Source organism: Ptychodera flava (genome assembly GCF_041260155.1).
Source record: "Ptychodera flava strain L36383 chromosome 23 unlocalized genomic scaffold, AS_Pfla_20210202 Scaffold_23__1_contigs__length_28996876_pilon, whole genome shotgun sequence".
In the NCBI taxonomy this organism is placed as follows: domain Eukaryota; kingdom Metazoa; phylum Hemichordata; class Enteropneusta; family Ptychoderidae; genus Ptychodera; species Ptychodera flava.
This window is the reverse complement of record NW_027248277.1, coordinates 16,449,394-16,467,286: the sequence shown is the minus strand read 5'-3', so window position 1 is coordinate 16,467,286 and position 17,893 is coordinate 16,449,394. Positions and strand designations below refer to the sequence as shown.

Here is a 17,893-nt window from a genome sequence, read left to right as displayed (position 1 = left end):
CACTATTCAGCACGGCGTCTATACGTGTGACGTGCACTGTTATTTATGACATTTGAGTTTAAGCCGGGACTAGCAGTGCGGTGTAAACATGTACAAGCTGAGTTGACAAGTTGTCTTGAAGACTTTCCGATGTCGTATTTTGTGATTCTTTTGGTTTTGTGTGTAATGTTTTGGGAAAAGCCAGGAGCAATAAAATGCCGTCAGGTTTTTGCTGTGTAAAGCCATGTTTTGATGCGCATATTATGCACAAAAATAATCTCTCTCTCTCTCTCTCTCTCTCTCTCTCTCTCTCTCTCTCTCTCTCTCTCTCTCTCTCTCAGGCATTGCTGCCATCATCTGGGGGGCAAATACAACTTTAACTGCCGATGGTGTTAGGGAACAAGTCCTACAGTTGGCAGTCCCGGGTAAGATAATCGGCTCTGGTGTAGGCCCGGAAGACTTGCTTGCCCAAGTGTAGGCATTACAACTTCTAGATGGCGAGGACGTTCATCTTTCTGTCCTTCGATTTTTCAGTTATGTTATCCTTCACATTTCACATTAGCTTCATTCAAACAAATTTGTGTGGAATAAAGATTAAAGCATTAACTCATCAGCCTTTGACAATGATTCGTTTTGCGTGCATCATACTAGATAAAAGTACTGACACAAGGGTTATCGATATTCATTTGCCAAAACATGGCAGGAATCGATCACTTTTAATTTGTGTCTTGCATCACTTCAACCACAGTCCCTCCATCTTATTGTTGCCCCTGGACTGTGGCTCGCCCGCTATTACAATCGATCTCCCTGCATGTATGATTGGTCCTCATTACCAAAAATCAAGAATGAGTCCTGCATGGATAACTTTTCATTTCATTTACAAAATTTCAAAAAATAAAATTCGTATAGTGAGGTGGGGCACAATTTCAAATTCAAATATGTCACTTGATGAACAAAGATGAAACAATGTTTTGATGTGAACAGAAATATGATCATTGCTTAAGAACACTGTAACCATGAAAACAACTGTTGACAAACAAACCTGTACTGTAACAGCGGCGGACTTGTGATCGTCGTGGTACGTATTCCTGCCAACAAATGCTGCAAAGGTCCCAAACCTTGTGTGGGCTGCAAACATGATAAATCGGACTCAGACTGCGCAAACGGTTTTGGTCGGAGGTCACGTAGTGCTCCCCCCCGCGACTGAATGTTTCGGTCTATTGCAATAGACGTTGGAACAGAGAAAACCTTATGGATTTTGTCTTTCAAAAAGAGTCATTTACCTCACAATTGATGTCGATAGATACCAACAACAATAACCATGTTCCACACAACAGCATTCAATTGCTTCCACTTTCTGACGCAGAGACTTTCTACATTAAAGACGCCTTTTGTGTCCTTGACATTTATGATTGTCGTTTGACTATTGTTTTTATGAAATAGTCTCAAAATTCAGGGATTAGGTTTGTTGGCTGGAAACAGCCACTAATCATAAGGCATCAGATAAAGACTGTTCCTTCTGGCGGGGTTTTCTGTAGTTTGGTAGAAGATGTCATCAAGTGGTGTATATTTTTCCTGGTTGTGAGGAAGCTTTAAGTTGCCTCCTTAATGATTTTCTTGTCGTACATGTTTTCAAGTTTGTTTGTATGTTTGTTTGTTTTTTCATATATTGCATGGTAAGACATCTCTGACACCTTTAGAACACTCACTAAACAACCGGAATCTGTCAGTGATGAGGATCTTGCAGTTTTAAAAGTTTATTGAATGTATGTATGATAGATCGAACACAGCTATGCATATGAATGATGCAAGATTGGACCTATTTGCAAGCCGCAACGATCGCAGAATTTAATTCCTCCATTTCAGTTGGCACTCATACGGCATGCCAAACATGATGCATATTAGGTAGCTCATATATATGGGGACGGGAAATGTATAATTTGCCAAATAGACCAACACAAAGATACTTGGGACGGGAATACCAAGGTGACACTTGGCGAGTCTATAGGACAGCTCCATCTTCTATCGCTGAAAGTTGTCAAAAGTTGACAAAATGTGGCTGTAATAGAGAATATGTCGGTAAGTGTGGGTGTTATCGCAGTGTTCTGATTTGCACAGTACTTTGAAGTTGTCCTTGCCTAAACTAATATCACGTCAATTTTGACAAAATAAACTTTTTAAATTATTATTTGGTCTGAAAAAGTACCAAACAGTTTTTTGACAGTAGGCTATGGTTTCATGAGTGCTAGTTAAATAGTTAAATTTTGTATGTTTTCCATTAAGAGATGAACAGAATTATTAAATATACCTTTAAAACCCGAAAGAAAAGTCTCAGGCACTTAAAAACTTACAATTTGACACAAAATTCACTTAAATCGGTAATGAATTGTGCATTTTATGTCATAAAATATAGTATATTGATTTGCTTAGAAGCGATATTGCAAAACGGCCACCACACAGCCGTCATCTTAGATGGAAAAACATCACAAAATATGCTTTTAAAACCTGTAGGAACAGTCTCATGCACGCATAGAATATAAAATGACACATAAAATCACTAAAAGGTAATAAATTATGCTTTTTATTTGCTTGGAAGCCCGTGGTCGCCATGCAGCTTCCGTAATGGATGACAATATTAAAAGATATAACTTTAAAACATGCAATAGTAGAGTCAGGCACATAAAAACACAATCTGATTAAAATCAGATGTAGAGTACGGCGACGTCATCTTATGCGTACGCGGTATTCTCTCGCTGTCGCCTCTCACTCCCAGTGAGAGGCGACAGCGAGAGAATACCGCGTATGCATAAGAAGACGTCGCCGTACTCTACATCTGATTTTAATCAGATTGATAAAAACATAAATTTGACACGAAATAACATTTAGATAGATAATAGATTGTCCATTTTATGCCTTAAAATCCAGTATATGGATTTGCTGGGAAGTCATATTGGAAATTGGCCGCAATATGGCCGCCATCTTTGATGAGTAAAATCACAAATATGCCTTAAGACCTGCAAAAACAGCCTCAGGCCTATAAAAACATAGATTTTGATACAGAAACCACTTAAATCGGTAGAAAATTGTGCGATTATGTCTTAGAATATTTGATCAACAGCCATATTGAAAATGGCTGCATGCCTATAAACGGCCGCCATCTTGGATTTTCTGGTGGCTAGCGTTGTTTTGTTACTAAGTGATACACCATTGATGGTCCTGTAAAGTTTCATGCTTGTATCATAAAATGAAATATTTTGCCAAAATACCACACTTACATGCATCTGCTCTACTAATGGAGGAATGCCCTCAGCAGATACAAATAGTGCAAGCAATCAAGTATCCAGTGCTGAGACAACATAACTGAAATACTGGTTTATGAACAGTGGTATGTCTGTGTTGAATTTTAATACAGGGCCTGATACAGTGGCTGAAAATTTGTAAGATTTCAGGGGTATATATTTTCAGAAAAAAATGAACCAGTTTGGTAAGAAAAAGGAATACACGCATTGTGTGCTCATTAAATAATTTTGACCCTGATGCAGGCACAGTCCTGTACGTACAGTGCTGGGACAGGCAGAAATTTCAGGCCCTGTCACATCACTGTGTCCACAGCACTGTATACAGCCATGTCATCAGAGCACTGGATACAGACCTGTACATCACCCCCTGTCACAGCAATGGAACCTCTTTCTGACACAGACCTGTACCACAGGGTTTAATCAGGGTCTGTACAGGGCCTGTCGCAGCAGCAATCCATTTTACTGTAAAGATATTAAACTTTCCCAATTTTTGGAGGGCGGGGGTCACTCAAAATTTCTGTAGCAGAGAGGGGGGTTACTCAAACACGTCATGGTTGGCAGGGGGTGTAGAGCAGTAATTTGTAATACTTTCTTAATTCGTTATATTGCAGTAAATTGTAATAAAATTTTGTGGTAATTTGTAAAACTGCAGTAAATTGTAATATACTTTTGAGTTATTTGTAATAATTGAACAAGCGCAATTTGTAATAAAATTTGAAGTAATTTGTAATAACAATCACTGCAGTGATTTGTAATAAAATTTGGAGTAAATTGTAATAAGACATACTTTTTTAAATTGTATGTATGTATGTATGTATGTATGTATGTATGTATGTATGTATGTATGTATGTATGTATGTATGTATGTATGTATAGTATGCGGAGCAACAGTGTCACAATCTTTTAACATCGTCAGACGGAAATTGGCATACAGCTGCACTAATTCGTAACTACGCATTACTAGAAAAACAAGGCATGAAGCAGTTTGCGCTGTGCGTGCGTGTTTGTGTCTGTTTAGACACATGATGCCACAATAAATGCAGGTGGTACCAAAGCAGGATAAATTTTGCAGATTAGGCCGAGATTACAACGTGACACAGCTGTTGAGGTGGAAATAAGTGTATTACGGGATGAAAACGGTTGCATATATCAACAGCTGGTCTATAATACAGTACTGTATGTACTGCGCCAAATTCCAACGCGGAAAAATTCCTCTCTGTAACATTGCCAAACACGGTAAGTCGTTATTGTTATTTTTAATAACAATTACTATTATTATTATTATTATTATTATTATTATCATCGTAGACTTTATCTCAAACTCATTGTCCTTATAACAGCGAAAGAAAATATAGTGATAAATATACATAGTTTAGTTAAGCTACAGAAAAAGCTTGTTCCATAACTTTATCGTTTCAGAGTTCAAATATAATGAGTCATACGCACATCGTACAATATCATTACTGCTTCTCAGAATTCTTTGTTTTAAACCACAAATTTTCCTTCTTTGCAAGGCATCAAAGTCATTGTTTCTGTTAGATACAATCATAGAGCTCGCACTACTACGTTTTATATATCCCATAAAAAACGATCAGCATTATTATAAGCAACTTTCAATTTCCTCATGATATTAACAGAATATAGCATCCAAATTGGATCACCAAACAATTAACAAAAATATGTTTTGAAAAGAACACTCTTATCTTCAAAAGTAAATATAATATATATAATATAATATAATATAATATAATATAATATAATATAATATAATATAATATAATATAATATAATATAATATAATATAATATAATATAATATAATATAATATAATATAATATAATATAATATAATATAATATAATATAATATAATATAATATAATATAATATATAATATTAATAAGTATAATAGGGTGCTGTGGTTGCTACTTCCTCTGAGAGAAGAAAATCGCTGGAATTTACAATGTTTCTACTTTTGGTGACGTTCTGGGCGCATTCCCGTTCCCCTAAATCCATATTTCTATGAAAAACAACGATAACATGTAGATAAGCAGCTTGCAGTTATAGTACTTATGTGAAGCGCAAAATTCCAACATTCCCGTCCCCATAAATCTATATTGTGTGTACAACAGCGTTAACATGTACACCGTGTCGTAAAATCTTCACACGCTTGTATGCAGCCTTATTTGCATAGAGTCCACTGCGTATTGCCAACGGTTCAACGCACACCATTATCAATGTACACTCTTCATTATCTTTCCGTCACCATATACTTATTGACAGCATTGTTAATTACCAAACTTTTTAAGTGTAAATTAGCGATCTGAAGGTACTTCAATGATGACGGTATTACTTTTCTGGATAACTTGATGAAAATTTGACAGAATGAGCAGAACCACAACTACATTTCTGGGAGCATGCCTGGCTGTGTTGCAAATTAACATTCTCGTTATTTATTGTAGGACAGTAATCGATGACTTCCTTTATACGGCAATTTGGGGTTTAAACCCTGTATTTGTCAGATAAACTGAACGTCTGATAACATTTAAGATATGCCGGGTCTGATGCAAAACCTGTCAGGGGGGTTTGGCGTCATAAGGACGCCTATGTACACGTTGCTGATAGATTTTGCCAATTATACAGGCAGCTGTTACTTCCTCTATGGCCTTTGCTCTAACGTAGTATGCGCCTCGAAAGTGAAAGACTTAAACTTTGCTCCAACATTAATTCCTTAAGGAGTCTTTCGACCATTCTCTTTCAAAATAAAGAATAAAAATTGGGGGTCACCGTGCAAATTTTAGTACTAGAGACGCAAATTACCCAAGATTTACCGATATTTGAAATTCAAAATGGCCGCCATCCATGTGTTTACTTCTATGGAGAAAAAATAAAATTTTCGATTTTCGAAATACTAAGCCGGTGAAAGTCTGTTTTTCTCCAAGAGCTTCAAAATGAACCCCTACAAGTGGTAGATCAGAAAAAAAAATTGTAAAAGTTTGAAAGTCCGTATATGTGTCCCTGAGTCGAGGCGCGATCTACCTTAAACGTGTCACTAATGTCCACATCCATTGTTTTCAGACTGGCAGTAGATATCACCCACCAGAAAGCATGGCTATACAACATGATCGACATGGTTCTCGTTCGATATATCGACACAAGATGACTATCGCATGGTTCATTCTTATAGTCTTGGTATGCTTCACTGTTGTGTTCTACGCGTCGTTTTCATCGGGGGCGTATTCGTTGGTACACGAGCGTTCACCTTTGAAGCTGTGGGGAGAATTTGATGGCGGAGAGGAAACCGTTCCGCGACCAATGGCGATCACTGGCAACTTGCTGCATGCGGGACGTCCAACTGCCGGTGACGACAGGAACAAGCTGAAAGACACAATGAATCGAACACACTTACACGCCGTTGAAGAAAGGTTTCTCAAACTTCGTAAAAGTTTGGATACTGAAGATCTTGAGTCGGGATTTAAAAAAGAACGACAACTTAAAGCTCTGGAAAACTCAGCAAGTTTTTCCAAATTGGAGACCGTTTTCAAAAACATTTTGCTCAAACAGAAGACTTTAAGGATCGGGGTCAGTGGAGGCTCGATCTCAACTGGGGCTAGAGTCGGAGGGATGAATTGCTACGCTGCAAAACTTAAGAACAATTTGGAAGAAGCGCTGGGTACAAAAGTCGAAATATTCAACGGTGCAGTTGGTGCAACGGGAAGCTTGTTCCATACTTATTGCATGGGGAATTTCTTAAATTTAACTGAGCTCGATATCCTCCTGTGGGAATGTTGTGTCAACGATTACCTTTATAATTATGGCTGTTCTCCGCAAGAAGAATATACAAGAAAAGTGTTGCAGGTGGCCAACGGACCACAGCTGGTATATGTGAATTTTGTTACTGGCTTCCAATTCAATTCTTGTCAGAGCAACGTAGACAGCTGTAGTAAACCGTTGAGTGCGCATTACAATGTGCCATCCCTTGACATGAAAGTGGCTTTATGCGATCTCATCGAGCGAGGGGAAGCTGCTATTTTTGCAAGTCCAGTGGACCATTGCCATCCAAGCGTGCAATACCATTCCCTGGTTGGAAACATTCTGACGCGAATGTTTGGCAACGTTCTGTTAAGGGTAATTCAACGAATGACAAACACTTCCCATAGCCAATCTGCAGATAACCAAAGGAAACGTATGTCCATCCCCTCGCCATTACTGAACACCACAAAACTAAAAAGTACTCAGTGTTGGGCAACTGTACGCGCCCAGACAGGAAACTCCAACCCTCTCGTTCCTATTATGATGAGTGGTTGGCATGGGAACTCTACCGGAGGGGACCAGGCCCGCGTGGATAAAAAGAACTTTTGGGAATCAACAGAGCCAAACAGCACAATAAAATTCAAAATTGATATAACGCCGTACGAACACGAGAAAGCTCATATTGTAATGGGATTTATGACATGTGATGGTTGTGGACAGGTCACTGCATGGCTTGATGAAGACGAATCTACAGCAACTGTTGTGAAAACGGATTTCAGATGGGGAACTAGTCAAGTGTATATATTGCGAACGGGAGTTAAACCAGGTGTACACACAATTACCCTGAGAAAAGAGACAGCAGCTGGTATACGCATCGTAGCCATTGCGACTGGATTTAATTGACCCTGGGCCATTAAAGAGGCACTCCCACTTTGTAACATTTTAAAACACATTTTTTTAATGCCGACTGTCGATATTTGACTTGGCGACTGCGCGCGGATCGCGAGATATCGATAAAAACATGTCATTTCCCGAGCGTATTTTTCACATCCCGAAGTTTTACGATCGTTCTAATTTTGACTCGAAATCACCCGAAGGTTTGTTGTTGTGCTGATTGACGATATTCTAGGGAGTCTACAATAAGTTCGAACGACGCAATTAATTTACTTCCCACTGCAAAGACTTTATATACAGCATTATGCCTTTACCTCAGGCAAGTTTTTAAAAACTTCTCCTTAGTTTTTGTCGTTTTCATTATTCTAAATCGGTTGTATTATATTTTTAACCAATATCACATAAACATCAGTTTTTACATGTCAAATATTAGCCGCCTCCGATGACTACATTTTGTCGTCTGCCACACAGTACGCCGCGCGCGTGGTATGCGCGCGTGGCATGCGTCTATGCATATCACGCGGCGGCCGCTATGTATCAACCGCACGTAACTGTGCTAGTCACCTTTGCCAATTCTGGTGGAATCAGCAAAAATTGTTTTTCGTTTATACGCCAAGTCAGTAAGACTCAGCTTTCTCCCAAAGGCCATGACCGATCACCGACGCCAGTGGTACTGTGGCGTACAGCAGCGTCAGCGTAGACTCGTACTCCATAGCTTAGTTGACAATGGCCCCAGTGCCGAACGTTCGATGTTCGGAAGCTGAATTTAGGTGGGCCACCGGAATTCAAACTTTTACTTTTTTGAAGACATGTTTTTATCGATATCTCGCGATCCGCGCGCAGTCGCCTCGTCAAATATCGACCGTTGGCATTAAAAAATGTGCTTTTAAAATGTTACCAAGTGCGAGTGCCACTTTAAGGGACTGATCAGTTTCTTCGGGCGGGGGGATTCTTTGGCGGGTCACCCTGTTTTTGACTTTGGTGAATGGGGGTTTATCTTGTCTTTTTAAATGCCCAATGGGGTCAGTATGTTTTTGAATTTTGACAAGGACCCATACTTGCCTAAAATGCATCATGCCAGCCACGAATTTCACCATTCAGTTGCGTTTTTCGGCGCGGCCTTCTAGTACGTAACTTTAATAACCAGACTATTTTTCAGCGCGTCCTTTGGACGCATGACTTTGATATATCAGACACATATAAATATTAGAGATATCTGTATGTTTAATATTATTCTGTGCGCCCTATAGGCGCGTTACTTTAAAATATCAGACATTTTTCAGCATGCCCTTCGGCTGCGTGCCTTCATATATGAGACATATATCAAAGATATCTGTATGTTTAATATTTTTCGGTGCGCCCTATAGGCGCGTTACTTTAAAATATCAGACATTTTTCAGCATGCCCTTCGGCTGCGTGCCTTCATATATGAGACATATATCAAAGATATCTGGATGTTTAATATTTTTCGGCAGGGCGCGGTTCTTTAGTATATCAGATATAAGTGATATCTTGATGTTTGCAACTTGAAAGTCTGTTTTGCAAAGTGTACTAATCATTATGAAATATGCAGTTCATACGAAAAGCATGACAAATTTTCTGAATCTTTTCTGTTTTCTCTATGAGAATTGAGCATAAGACAGCAACATGCACTAATATTTCACAGTACATTTGATACAGTGACATACTTTAGAAAGAGAAAAATGACAAAATATTTTTCATTCTCATTGATGCAACTATTTTCCCTTGTGTCGTAGGTTTACTGTAAAAAGGTGTTTTTTAATGGCTAAATAATAGTTAACAAAAGGCAGTTTTTGTAATTATCTGTGCTGATTTCAATGTTAAAAGAAAAGGTCCTCTCAGACACTGCGCATATCAGATTTGGCTACAACTTCTAAACATAGTTCTCTATGGCTTCTCAGGAGATGTACTTTGAAGGCTAGCGAGTCTAAAAACCCATCAAAGTTTTTGATTTGCTGCTTTTCTTAATGATGACATCCATTTATGTACAACAGTTCTGGACATCTGGTTATGCATAGAAAGTGTTAATTTATTCACAACTCATTCAGAATATTGACACTTTGTAAATTCCGATCGTACAACTGACAAGAGTATATATACATATATACTTCAGGATTGACTGGAGTGACAAAGTAACTGAGTTGTGACTCTGAGTTTCGCGCTCTATGCGGTCATCAGACAACTGAAGAATCCCAGCTCCCGGCATACAGAATGCTCGTCGGCACCCAGGTGGCGAAGGTGTTGGTATGTAGTTGGCAGTTCCAGTTTCTAGGTGGGGTGGCAGGAGTAGTTCATTAAGTAAAATTTGTTTTCATGGCGACATTTGGAAACAAGTTTTGACCTTTTGTTGAGTAGACTGTTCTTGTCTGCATTGATTATGCAGAGTTTTTCTGCGAGGCACAAGTTGCAGCGTTTTGTTTCGTTAGTGTATGCAGTTGCCCTGGTGACGATGGACCAGCTGATAGTGAATGGTCGTCCTCCTTGTTTTAGCTTCCATACGTGCTTTGAAAGTTCGGTGCTGTTAGCTTGTTTCTTTTGGTTGAATGAGTACCTGTGGTAGGTGTAACGGCTTTTGAATGTTGATTCTGTTAGTCCGTAGTAGCATTTAGTGGTCAGCTGGTCCATCGTCACCAGGGCAACCGCATACACCAACGAAACAAAACGCTGCAACTTGTGCCTCGCAGAAAAAAACTCTGCATAATCAACGCAGACAAGAACAGTCTACTCAACCAAAGGTCAGAACTTGTTTCCAAATGTCGCCATGAAAACAAACTACTCCTGCGACCCCACCTAGAAACTGGAACTGCCAACTACATACCAACACCTTCGCCACCTGGGTGCCGACGAGCATTCTCTATGCCGGGAGCTGGATTCTTCAGTTGTCTGATGACCGCATAGAGCGCGAAACTCAGAGTAACAACTCAGTTACTTTGTCACTCCAGTCAATCCTGAAGTATAAATCGCTCTGCGGAATGACCGCATCGAGCACTTTCTCAACCAGCGAGTACAACCTAACCTACCTACCTACCTACCTACCTACCTACCTACCTACCTACCTACATATATATATATATATATATATATATATAGAGAGAGAGAGAGAGAGATAGATAGATAGATAGATAGATAGATAGATAGATAGATAGATAGATAGATAGAAGAAACTTGGGTTGACACACACTACCACACCTGGTTGTTAGTTTCCAAACGTATTTATTATACCTCAAACACAACGTTTCGCTCTAAATTTAGAGCTTCTTCAGGTGTTTTCTACAATAAAAAGTACGAACATAAAATTTTCAATGGTTGAATTGTATGGGAAAACGAGCAATGTGGAGTTACAAGTATCTGAAAATCTGTAAATGTACATAAATGACAGGAGAGAGACTAACCTCGAGGTTGTGAGTACGGTCAAAACTGTCTGGACCTACGCCGAGAGCTGGAAATTGGCGCGCTGAAGTCCAGGGGGTTCCTTCAAATACTCAAAAGCTGGTATGTGGGGGCGCTGTTGAAGGCCATGTAAATTTTGGGCGAATATTTAGGCCAGCTTGGGACAGTGTGTCAAGTTTTTTGATCCATTGTGATTCTAAATGTTTGCGTAGTTTGTCATCCTGTTTGTTGACTTGTATGATGCCAATTATTGAAATATCACTGATACTGTGTTGATCAGAATTAAAATGTATGGCGACCGGGGTATCTCTTTTGTGACGCACTGAGAGATGTTTTTGTTTCCCCGACATATTGTTTATGGCAGCGTTGGCATGTGAGGAGGTATACGACGTTTTTGCTGTTGCAACTGATGGCATTTCTGATTGTGTATGTTTTGTTGTTGACCGTGCTTTGGAACTGTGATGTATTGAGGGTATATTTGCAAATGTTGCAACCCCTCGTAGACTGGTAGAGTTGACTTTTCAGATCCTCAGATTCAGATCCTCAGATTCAGATCCTCAGATCTCAGATCCTATAACTTCAGACGCAGATTCGAATTTAGAAGCCTTTTACAATACCCGTATTAACAGTATGATTACAATATTTAGAATAATAATTTAAAATATGTGTACAAGGCAGGTATGATAACAAAAAAAAGGTTCTACATAAACGTTTTCGCTCAGCAAGTTTCCACGAACACGCGTTTACAATTACAGATTAACTAACTTGCTTCTTCCGACCCCTGAATTCCTGATTTTGCCCGGGGTCACCGGCCTCCAACATGGATTAGTTATATTCCCTCGCTATCAATATTACGAACGATGGTAAAATATGGACAGTCGATTGCCAGCATTTAATGATCGTCACGTCGCGGTCTTGATCGTTCGATCGCTGGTGGTGTGTTTATCTCTATGTATTGACTATAGAGGGCGTATATCGGCATGAGGCATTTGAACGTTTACTAATTGCCTACACACGTGATCACATAACAAGTTGAATCATTGCGCACCCTGTCTTCGACTGATGACGTTCTGTTTCTTAGACCGAAGTTTTTAAGTTCAAGATTCAAGATAGAAATAAAATTATTTCTAAAGCCTTTTGGAATCTAAATTATATTTTATTTATCAGTATATTACATCAAACTTTGAAAATTGTGAAATTTTAATTCCGAATCTGCGTCTGAAGTTATAGGATCTTTGATCTGAGATCTTTGATCTGAATCTGAGGATCTGAAAAGTCAACTCTACCCTCGTAGACTGACATTTGGTGAAACCGGGGCTGGATTCACCGGCGTTGTCAATATTCGAGCGGACAAGGAGGTCTTTGAGGTTAACATTGCGTCGATATGATATAATTTGCACATTAGGGATGGCTTCTTTACATCTTGGTGACTTATGGAGTGTTGGGAGGTTCAAGGACATGATGAATTTCAAGTTAGGGTGACGGGGATTATATGTCGTGACTAGTGGGATGCGACAGTCTCCCTGTTTGTTTTTGTACTGAAGGAGAGCCGGCCTGGGGATTGATTTTGCTCTATTTATTTGTTCTTTGACGAGGTTGTGAGGGTAATCGCGTTCAATCAGCGATTGTTGTAGAATGTTAAGGCGTGTATCACGCCATTCTGGCTCCGAACAAATGCGACAAATGCGTATTGCCAGGCCGTAGGGGACACCTAGTTTCATATGTCTGGGGTGCGCTGACTGAAAATGTAAATATTGGTTGTGTTTTAGGTATAATAAATACGTTTGGAACCTAACAACCAGGTGTGGTAGTGTGTGTCAACCTAAGTTTCTTCTATCTCCACCCCACTCCACGCTCCACTGGGGATCACCTGAATTCCTACATTTTCTTATATATATATATATATATATATATATATATATATATATATATATATATATATATATATTTATATATATGATTATTGAATTTATATTCCAGCCTTTGTTTTACCTTTGTCGCGCGCGTGGGGGTCACCCTGTTTCCCAAATTCGGAATAGGGGTCACCTTGTATTCTAAAGTTGGAAGGGGGGCGGGGTCAGCCACTTTTTGACGTTTGTAAAACATCATCCACCCCCGGGCCAAAAAAACTGACCGGTCCCTAAACCCAGAACTATCGATTGCCTGAATCATATCAGTGCACTGTCCAAGTATAGATTATCATTCCGTGTTGAATCAAGATCACGGAAGATCAGAGAAATCTGAAAAGTCAGCATGCATAGTCACCGTGTTAAATTTTTCAGTTTTGCATCTTTGGCGTAGTATTCATACCATGGAAAACTGAGAGATTACAAGGTTAAAGGTTATTTCATATTCGAAGTTAGCATTTTCAGCTATATCTATGTATGTTGTAGATTGCTTCCGGTGCCAGGACGAAAAGTTCACCGCTCAGGGAAGAATGGAGTCGCTGTAGGGCGTCGCCATGGCTCCCTACTGTTTTACAATGCTGCAACTTTTAGTGTTATCTAATTTCCATACGGATTTCATTTGGTACAGGTAAACTAACTGTTGTGATCATCATGGAATCTTCCACTCTAGATCCGTTTAAGAACGGCTGATAATTTCCCCGGATCGAAGGTTGAGGGCGGTACATTTAATATCCCGGGGGTGGTCAGAAAGATTAATGAGGTGATACTGTTACGTGCTGGGCATATTTCATCAAGTTAGTGAATTCTGGCAACCTTTTTTGAACTCCTCATTTTTTGCCCATGCCCTCTAGGTAAAAGTACTTACTGTACACCAAATGAATCTTAAGACAGAAGTGAAATGATTCTTAGCTCTACACTCATTTATATGGTCATTTATATGGTCTGGACGTACAATTATATTTCTGGGTGGTGTTAAAATTTGATAAATAATATTTGTTTTGGTGGCGGCATTTTGAAACCAACTAAGAGCGTTTGTTTAACAGCGTAGATTTGTCAGCATTGATGTGTAGCTTTTCTGATATACACAGATTACATCGATTGCTTATTTGATGCTTTGTCAATAATTGACCACGAGACGTCGAAGCTTGTCTTTTAAAGACAACTTTGACAGTTCTGTAAAGTTACGATATTTCTCGTTACGGAACAATTGCATGTGATTAGCGAAGGGCGTCTTGAAGGTGTTGTTAGTGAGGCCGATGTAAACCTTCTCCGTGTTGTCCCCCGTTGATACCTTGGCCTTGTAAACGACGCCGACGAAATAACTTTGTAGGGATGAAATTGTAACATCGTTTACTTCAAGTACAAAGTAATAATATATGTTACTTAAGTTTCATGCATCCTGCAATCCTCAGACAGAAGTGAAAGGATTTAATTCTTAGCTCGACACTCTCATTTATATGATTAGGACGTACCATTCTATTTGTAGGTGGTGTTAAAATTTGATAAATAATATTATGTGTTTTGGTGGCGACATTTTGAAACCCGATTGAGTGAGAATGTGAGCACCAAAATCGGACAACGATTCCTATCCCTAGAAGACAAATGTTTCCCGAAAGACCACAAGCCCAGAAAAATATTCAACAGAAACCCGATAAAGATTATTTACAGCCGAATGAGCAACACGAAACTGTGGAAAGCCGTTTGGGACCCTGGCAACAGTTGAACCAATGCAAAATTACATAGGAATGTACCGGCGACAACTGTTACACATTTCTGACGAAAAAACTGGCGACAACAACAAAAACGGCACTTGACAACTCAAGAGCAAACGACTGTAAAATCTCACCCGACATCTACAACTAAAAAGCAATCACCTTCAATTTAAAAACCGACGAGTACCATCTACTTTGAGCTGGCCAGGCAGTGGCAGCGTTGTTCACTTTGAAGCGCATGCGCACTTTGAATTGTACTAGAGAAAGCCTATCGGGACGCCCGGCAACAACAGTCGAACCAATGCAAAATTACATTAACGTAACAGTTGTCGCCGGTATATTCCTACGTAATTTTTGCATTGTTCAACTGTTGTTGCCGGGAGTCTCGAACAACTTTCCATAATGTACCAAATGCTGGTGGCGACAACACAACAGGTAGAAAATTTACATCTAGGGCAATGTTATTTTGTTCTACACACTGACTGTGTGCTTGTTCTACCGGAGTACTGTCTATATTATAAGCAATGATGCAATATGTCTCAAATTTTATTCAGCAATTTTATTTGTTTGAATGACCTCCTACATATATTTGTAAATCATGCTGATAAACCAGTCCTGTATTTTTGGTGATAGACCCATTAATTGCATTCGGTATGTAGACGATCTAGTTTTTATGTCAGAAACTGCAGATTGATTACAGAATCTTTCTTGATTAATTAATATGTAAGAAGTGAAATCTTGTTATTAATGTTAATAAAACAAAGGTTATGATTTTAATACAAGTAACAGGCTTCTAAATAATATTAACTTTAGAATTTATAATGACAATGTAACAGCAGTTAGGAAGTTTTGATATTTAGGAATAGAAACCAAAAGGAACAATATCCTGCTAAAATAAGGCATTTAAGTATTATTTACATTGCGATGTATCACTCAGAGTCACAAGAATCGTCTCCACACCACTTTGCCTTATGCTATTTGATCAACTTATTTTTCCTGTTTTGTTATATGGGGCTGTAACCCTTTGAGTGCTGTAATGTTTCCAACCAAAATTTTAATGTAACATTTTACCTATTTTATGAATTTTTCTGTAACATTTTTGATGATTGTGGGGCGAACAGACATATTTCATTGGCTACGGTTTTTTATCAAAATTTTGGCAAAAATTTGAAAACAAAATGTCTGGGTATAGTCATAAGGCGACAAAAATTGACTTTGGCGCTCAAAGGGTTAGTGATACTTTGGAACAGTTATGTAACCAATTTCTATCTTTCATCTTGGGAATCAGCAAATTTACAACAATTATTGGCATACAAGGCGAGTTGGGAAGATACCTTATCAAGGCAAAAGCAGAAAATACCCTGATGAAGTATTTGTATTTGTGTTACGGGGGTAGTATGCTAAGCCCCGCCCCCCATATATGGAATATGCAAATTCACGGTGACCGTGTACCTTTAAGCGGAGCCATTTGGCAGCGCTAACAAGCGGTGCAACCTTTATTATAATCCGCCACCCGGAGTGTTTTACGCTCAACAAAAGAAACCAACTTGTGTTCTCACGATCACTCCAACACAGAAGGAAGGCATTGTTATACAACAACTAACTTTAAAACACAGTCCGCTATGTAAATCTCTTCTCTCCTGATAGATTCATAAGAGTAGCAGAACATTGTTATGAAACAACTGTAAATCCGACAAACATTCCGCCATCTGGATAAAAATAGCTATATGGGTACCCATAAAGGACAGTTGTCATGCCCGTTCCCAGGGGTGTGGATGTGGGTGTGGGGGCGGGGTATGGGTGTCTTTGTCTCAGCACAGGTTTCTTGTTGTTATCGTTTATTTTGGAGTATGATGTGCATTGCCAATAAAGGTTCATACAACCAACGTTTTCGTGTCTTGGTGTTATGTTGGCACTGGTTTTACAAATATTTTTTTCTTTTTCACAATCACGTATTTGTCCTTTGACAATTTTCAGCGAAGTTTTATCATTGTGTCGCGTCTATTATCTGATACGTTTGATTGCCTAATCACGGATCACGAACATTAAACATCGTTACACAATTCGAGAAAGTTTGGTCTCACGACCAAAATGAGCATTCTAAGACATTTTGAAGTTTCTTTCATAATTGCTGCTGCTGAACTATGAACAGCGAAACATGCGATAACTGTCATGAAACTTTTAAATGACCTTAAATCTGTCGTATGCTTCCATGATAAACATATGTATCAAGATTTTTAAGATGTGATACAGTAATTTTGAGGAGATATGTTTTCTGAACACATAATTTTGGAACCTATAAATGGGACTATATCCCGTTGGCTTTCCAAATAAATAAATAAATAAATAAATAAATAAATAAATAAATAAATAAATAAATAAATAAACAAATGTTGAAATTAGCATTAATTATAGAAGCTAAGACTACAGGTACTCGGCATTTCAAAACGGTATCAATGAGCCACAGTTGATTCTTGAGTTTTTAAGATATCGCGCCAACAGACACACAGACTAATAATGCATAATAGCTAGTGCGTGCAAACACGTAAGCTAACGACAGGGTAAGCTATGGGAAGAGGCCTTACAATAGTTATCAGCGACTTTTGTGTTCTAAGTTTAACTTACAATTACAACAACGATTAGGTATATTAGCGAAACGCACTTTTTAAGTCTATCGTCAAAGATGCTGGAATTTTAAGTTTTTCATTTTATGAATTATTTCGCTAGGTAAGATTTTACATTCCAGAATATACAACTTTTTTGCAAACTGAATGTAGTAAGCACCTCGTAAGTGAGAGATTTAAAGTTTTTTCTTAAACTTTCCTCAGTGAAACTTTCACCCATTCTTTTACGTGATCAAGAATAACACTTCGGATTACCGTACAAAATTTGGTACTGAAGAAATAAATTACCCAAATTTTACCGACATTTGAAATTCAA

At 38.7% G+C, this 17,893-nt stretch overlaps 1 protein-coding gene across 1 annotated transcript; it reads left to right on the top strand.

Moving 5' to 3' along the window:
• Positions 1 to 4,465: 4,465 nt before the first annotated feature.
• On the top strand, positions 4,466 to 9,387 carry LOC139123492 (uncharacterized). Its single transcript, XM_070689647.1, has 2 exons — positions 4,466 to 4,514; positions 6,355 to 9,387. The coding sequence occupies exon 2, from the start codon at positions 6,385 to 6,387 to the stop codon at positions 7,930 to 7,932; it is 1,548 nt and encodes a 515-aa protein (XP_070545748.1). The 5' UTR covers positions 4,466 to 4,514; positions 6,355 to 6,384; the 3' UTR covers positions 7,933 to 9,387.
• The last annotated feature ends 8,506 nt before the right edge of the window (positions 9,388 to 17,893 follow it).

Coding starts and splice junctions, on each gene's coding strand:
- LOC139123492 (XM_070689647.1), top strand. CDS start 6,385: ATGGCTATACAACATGATCGACATGGTTCTCGTTCGATATATCGACAC.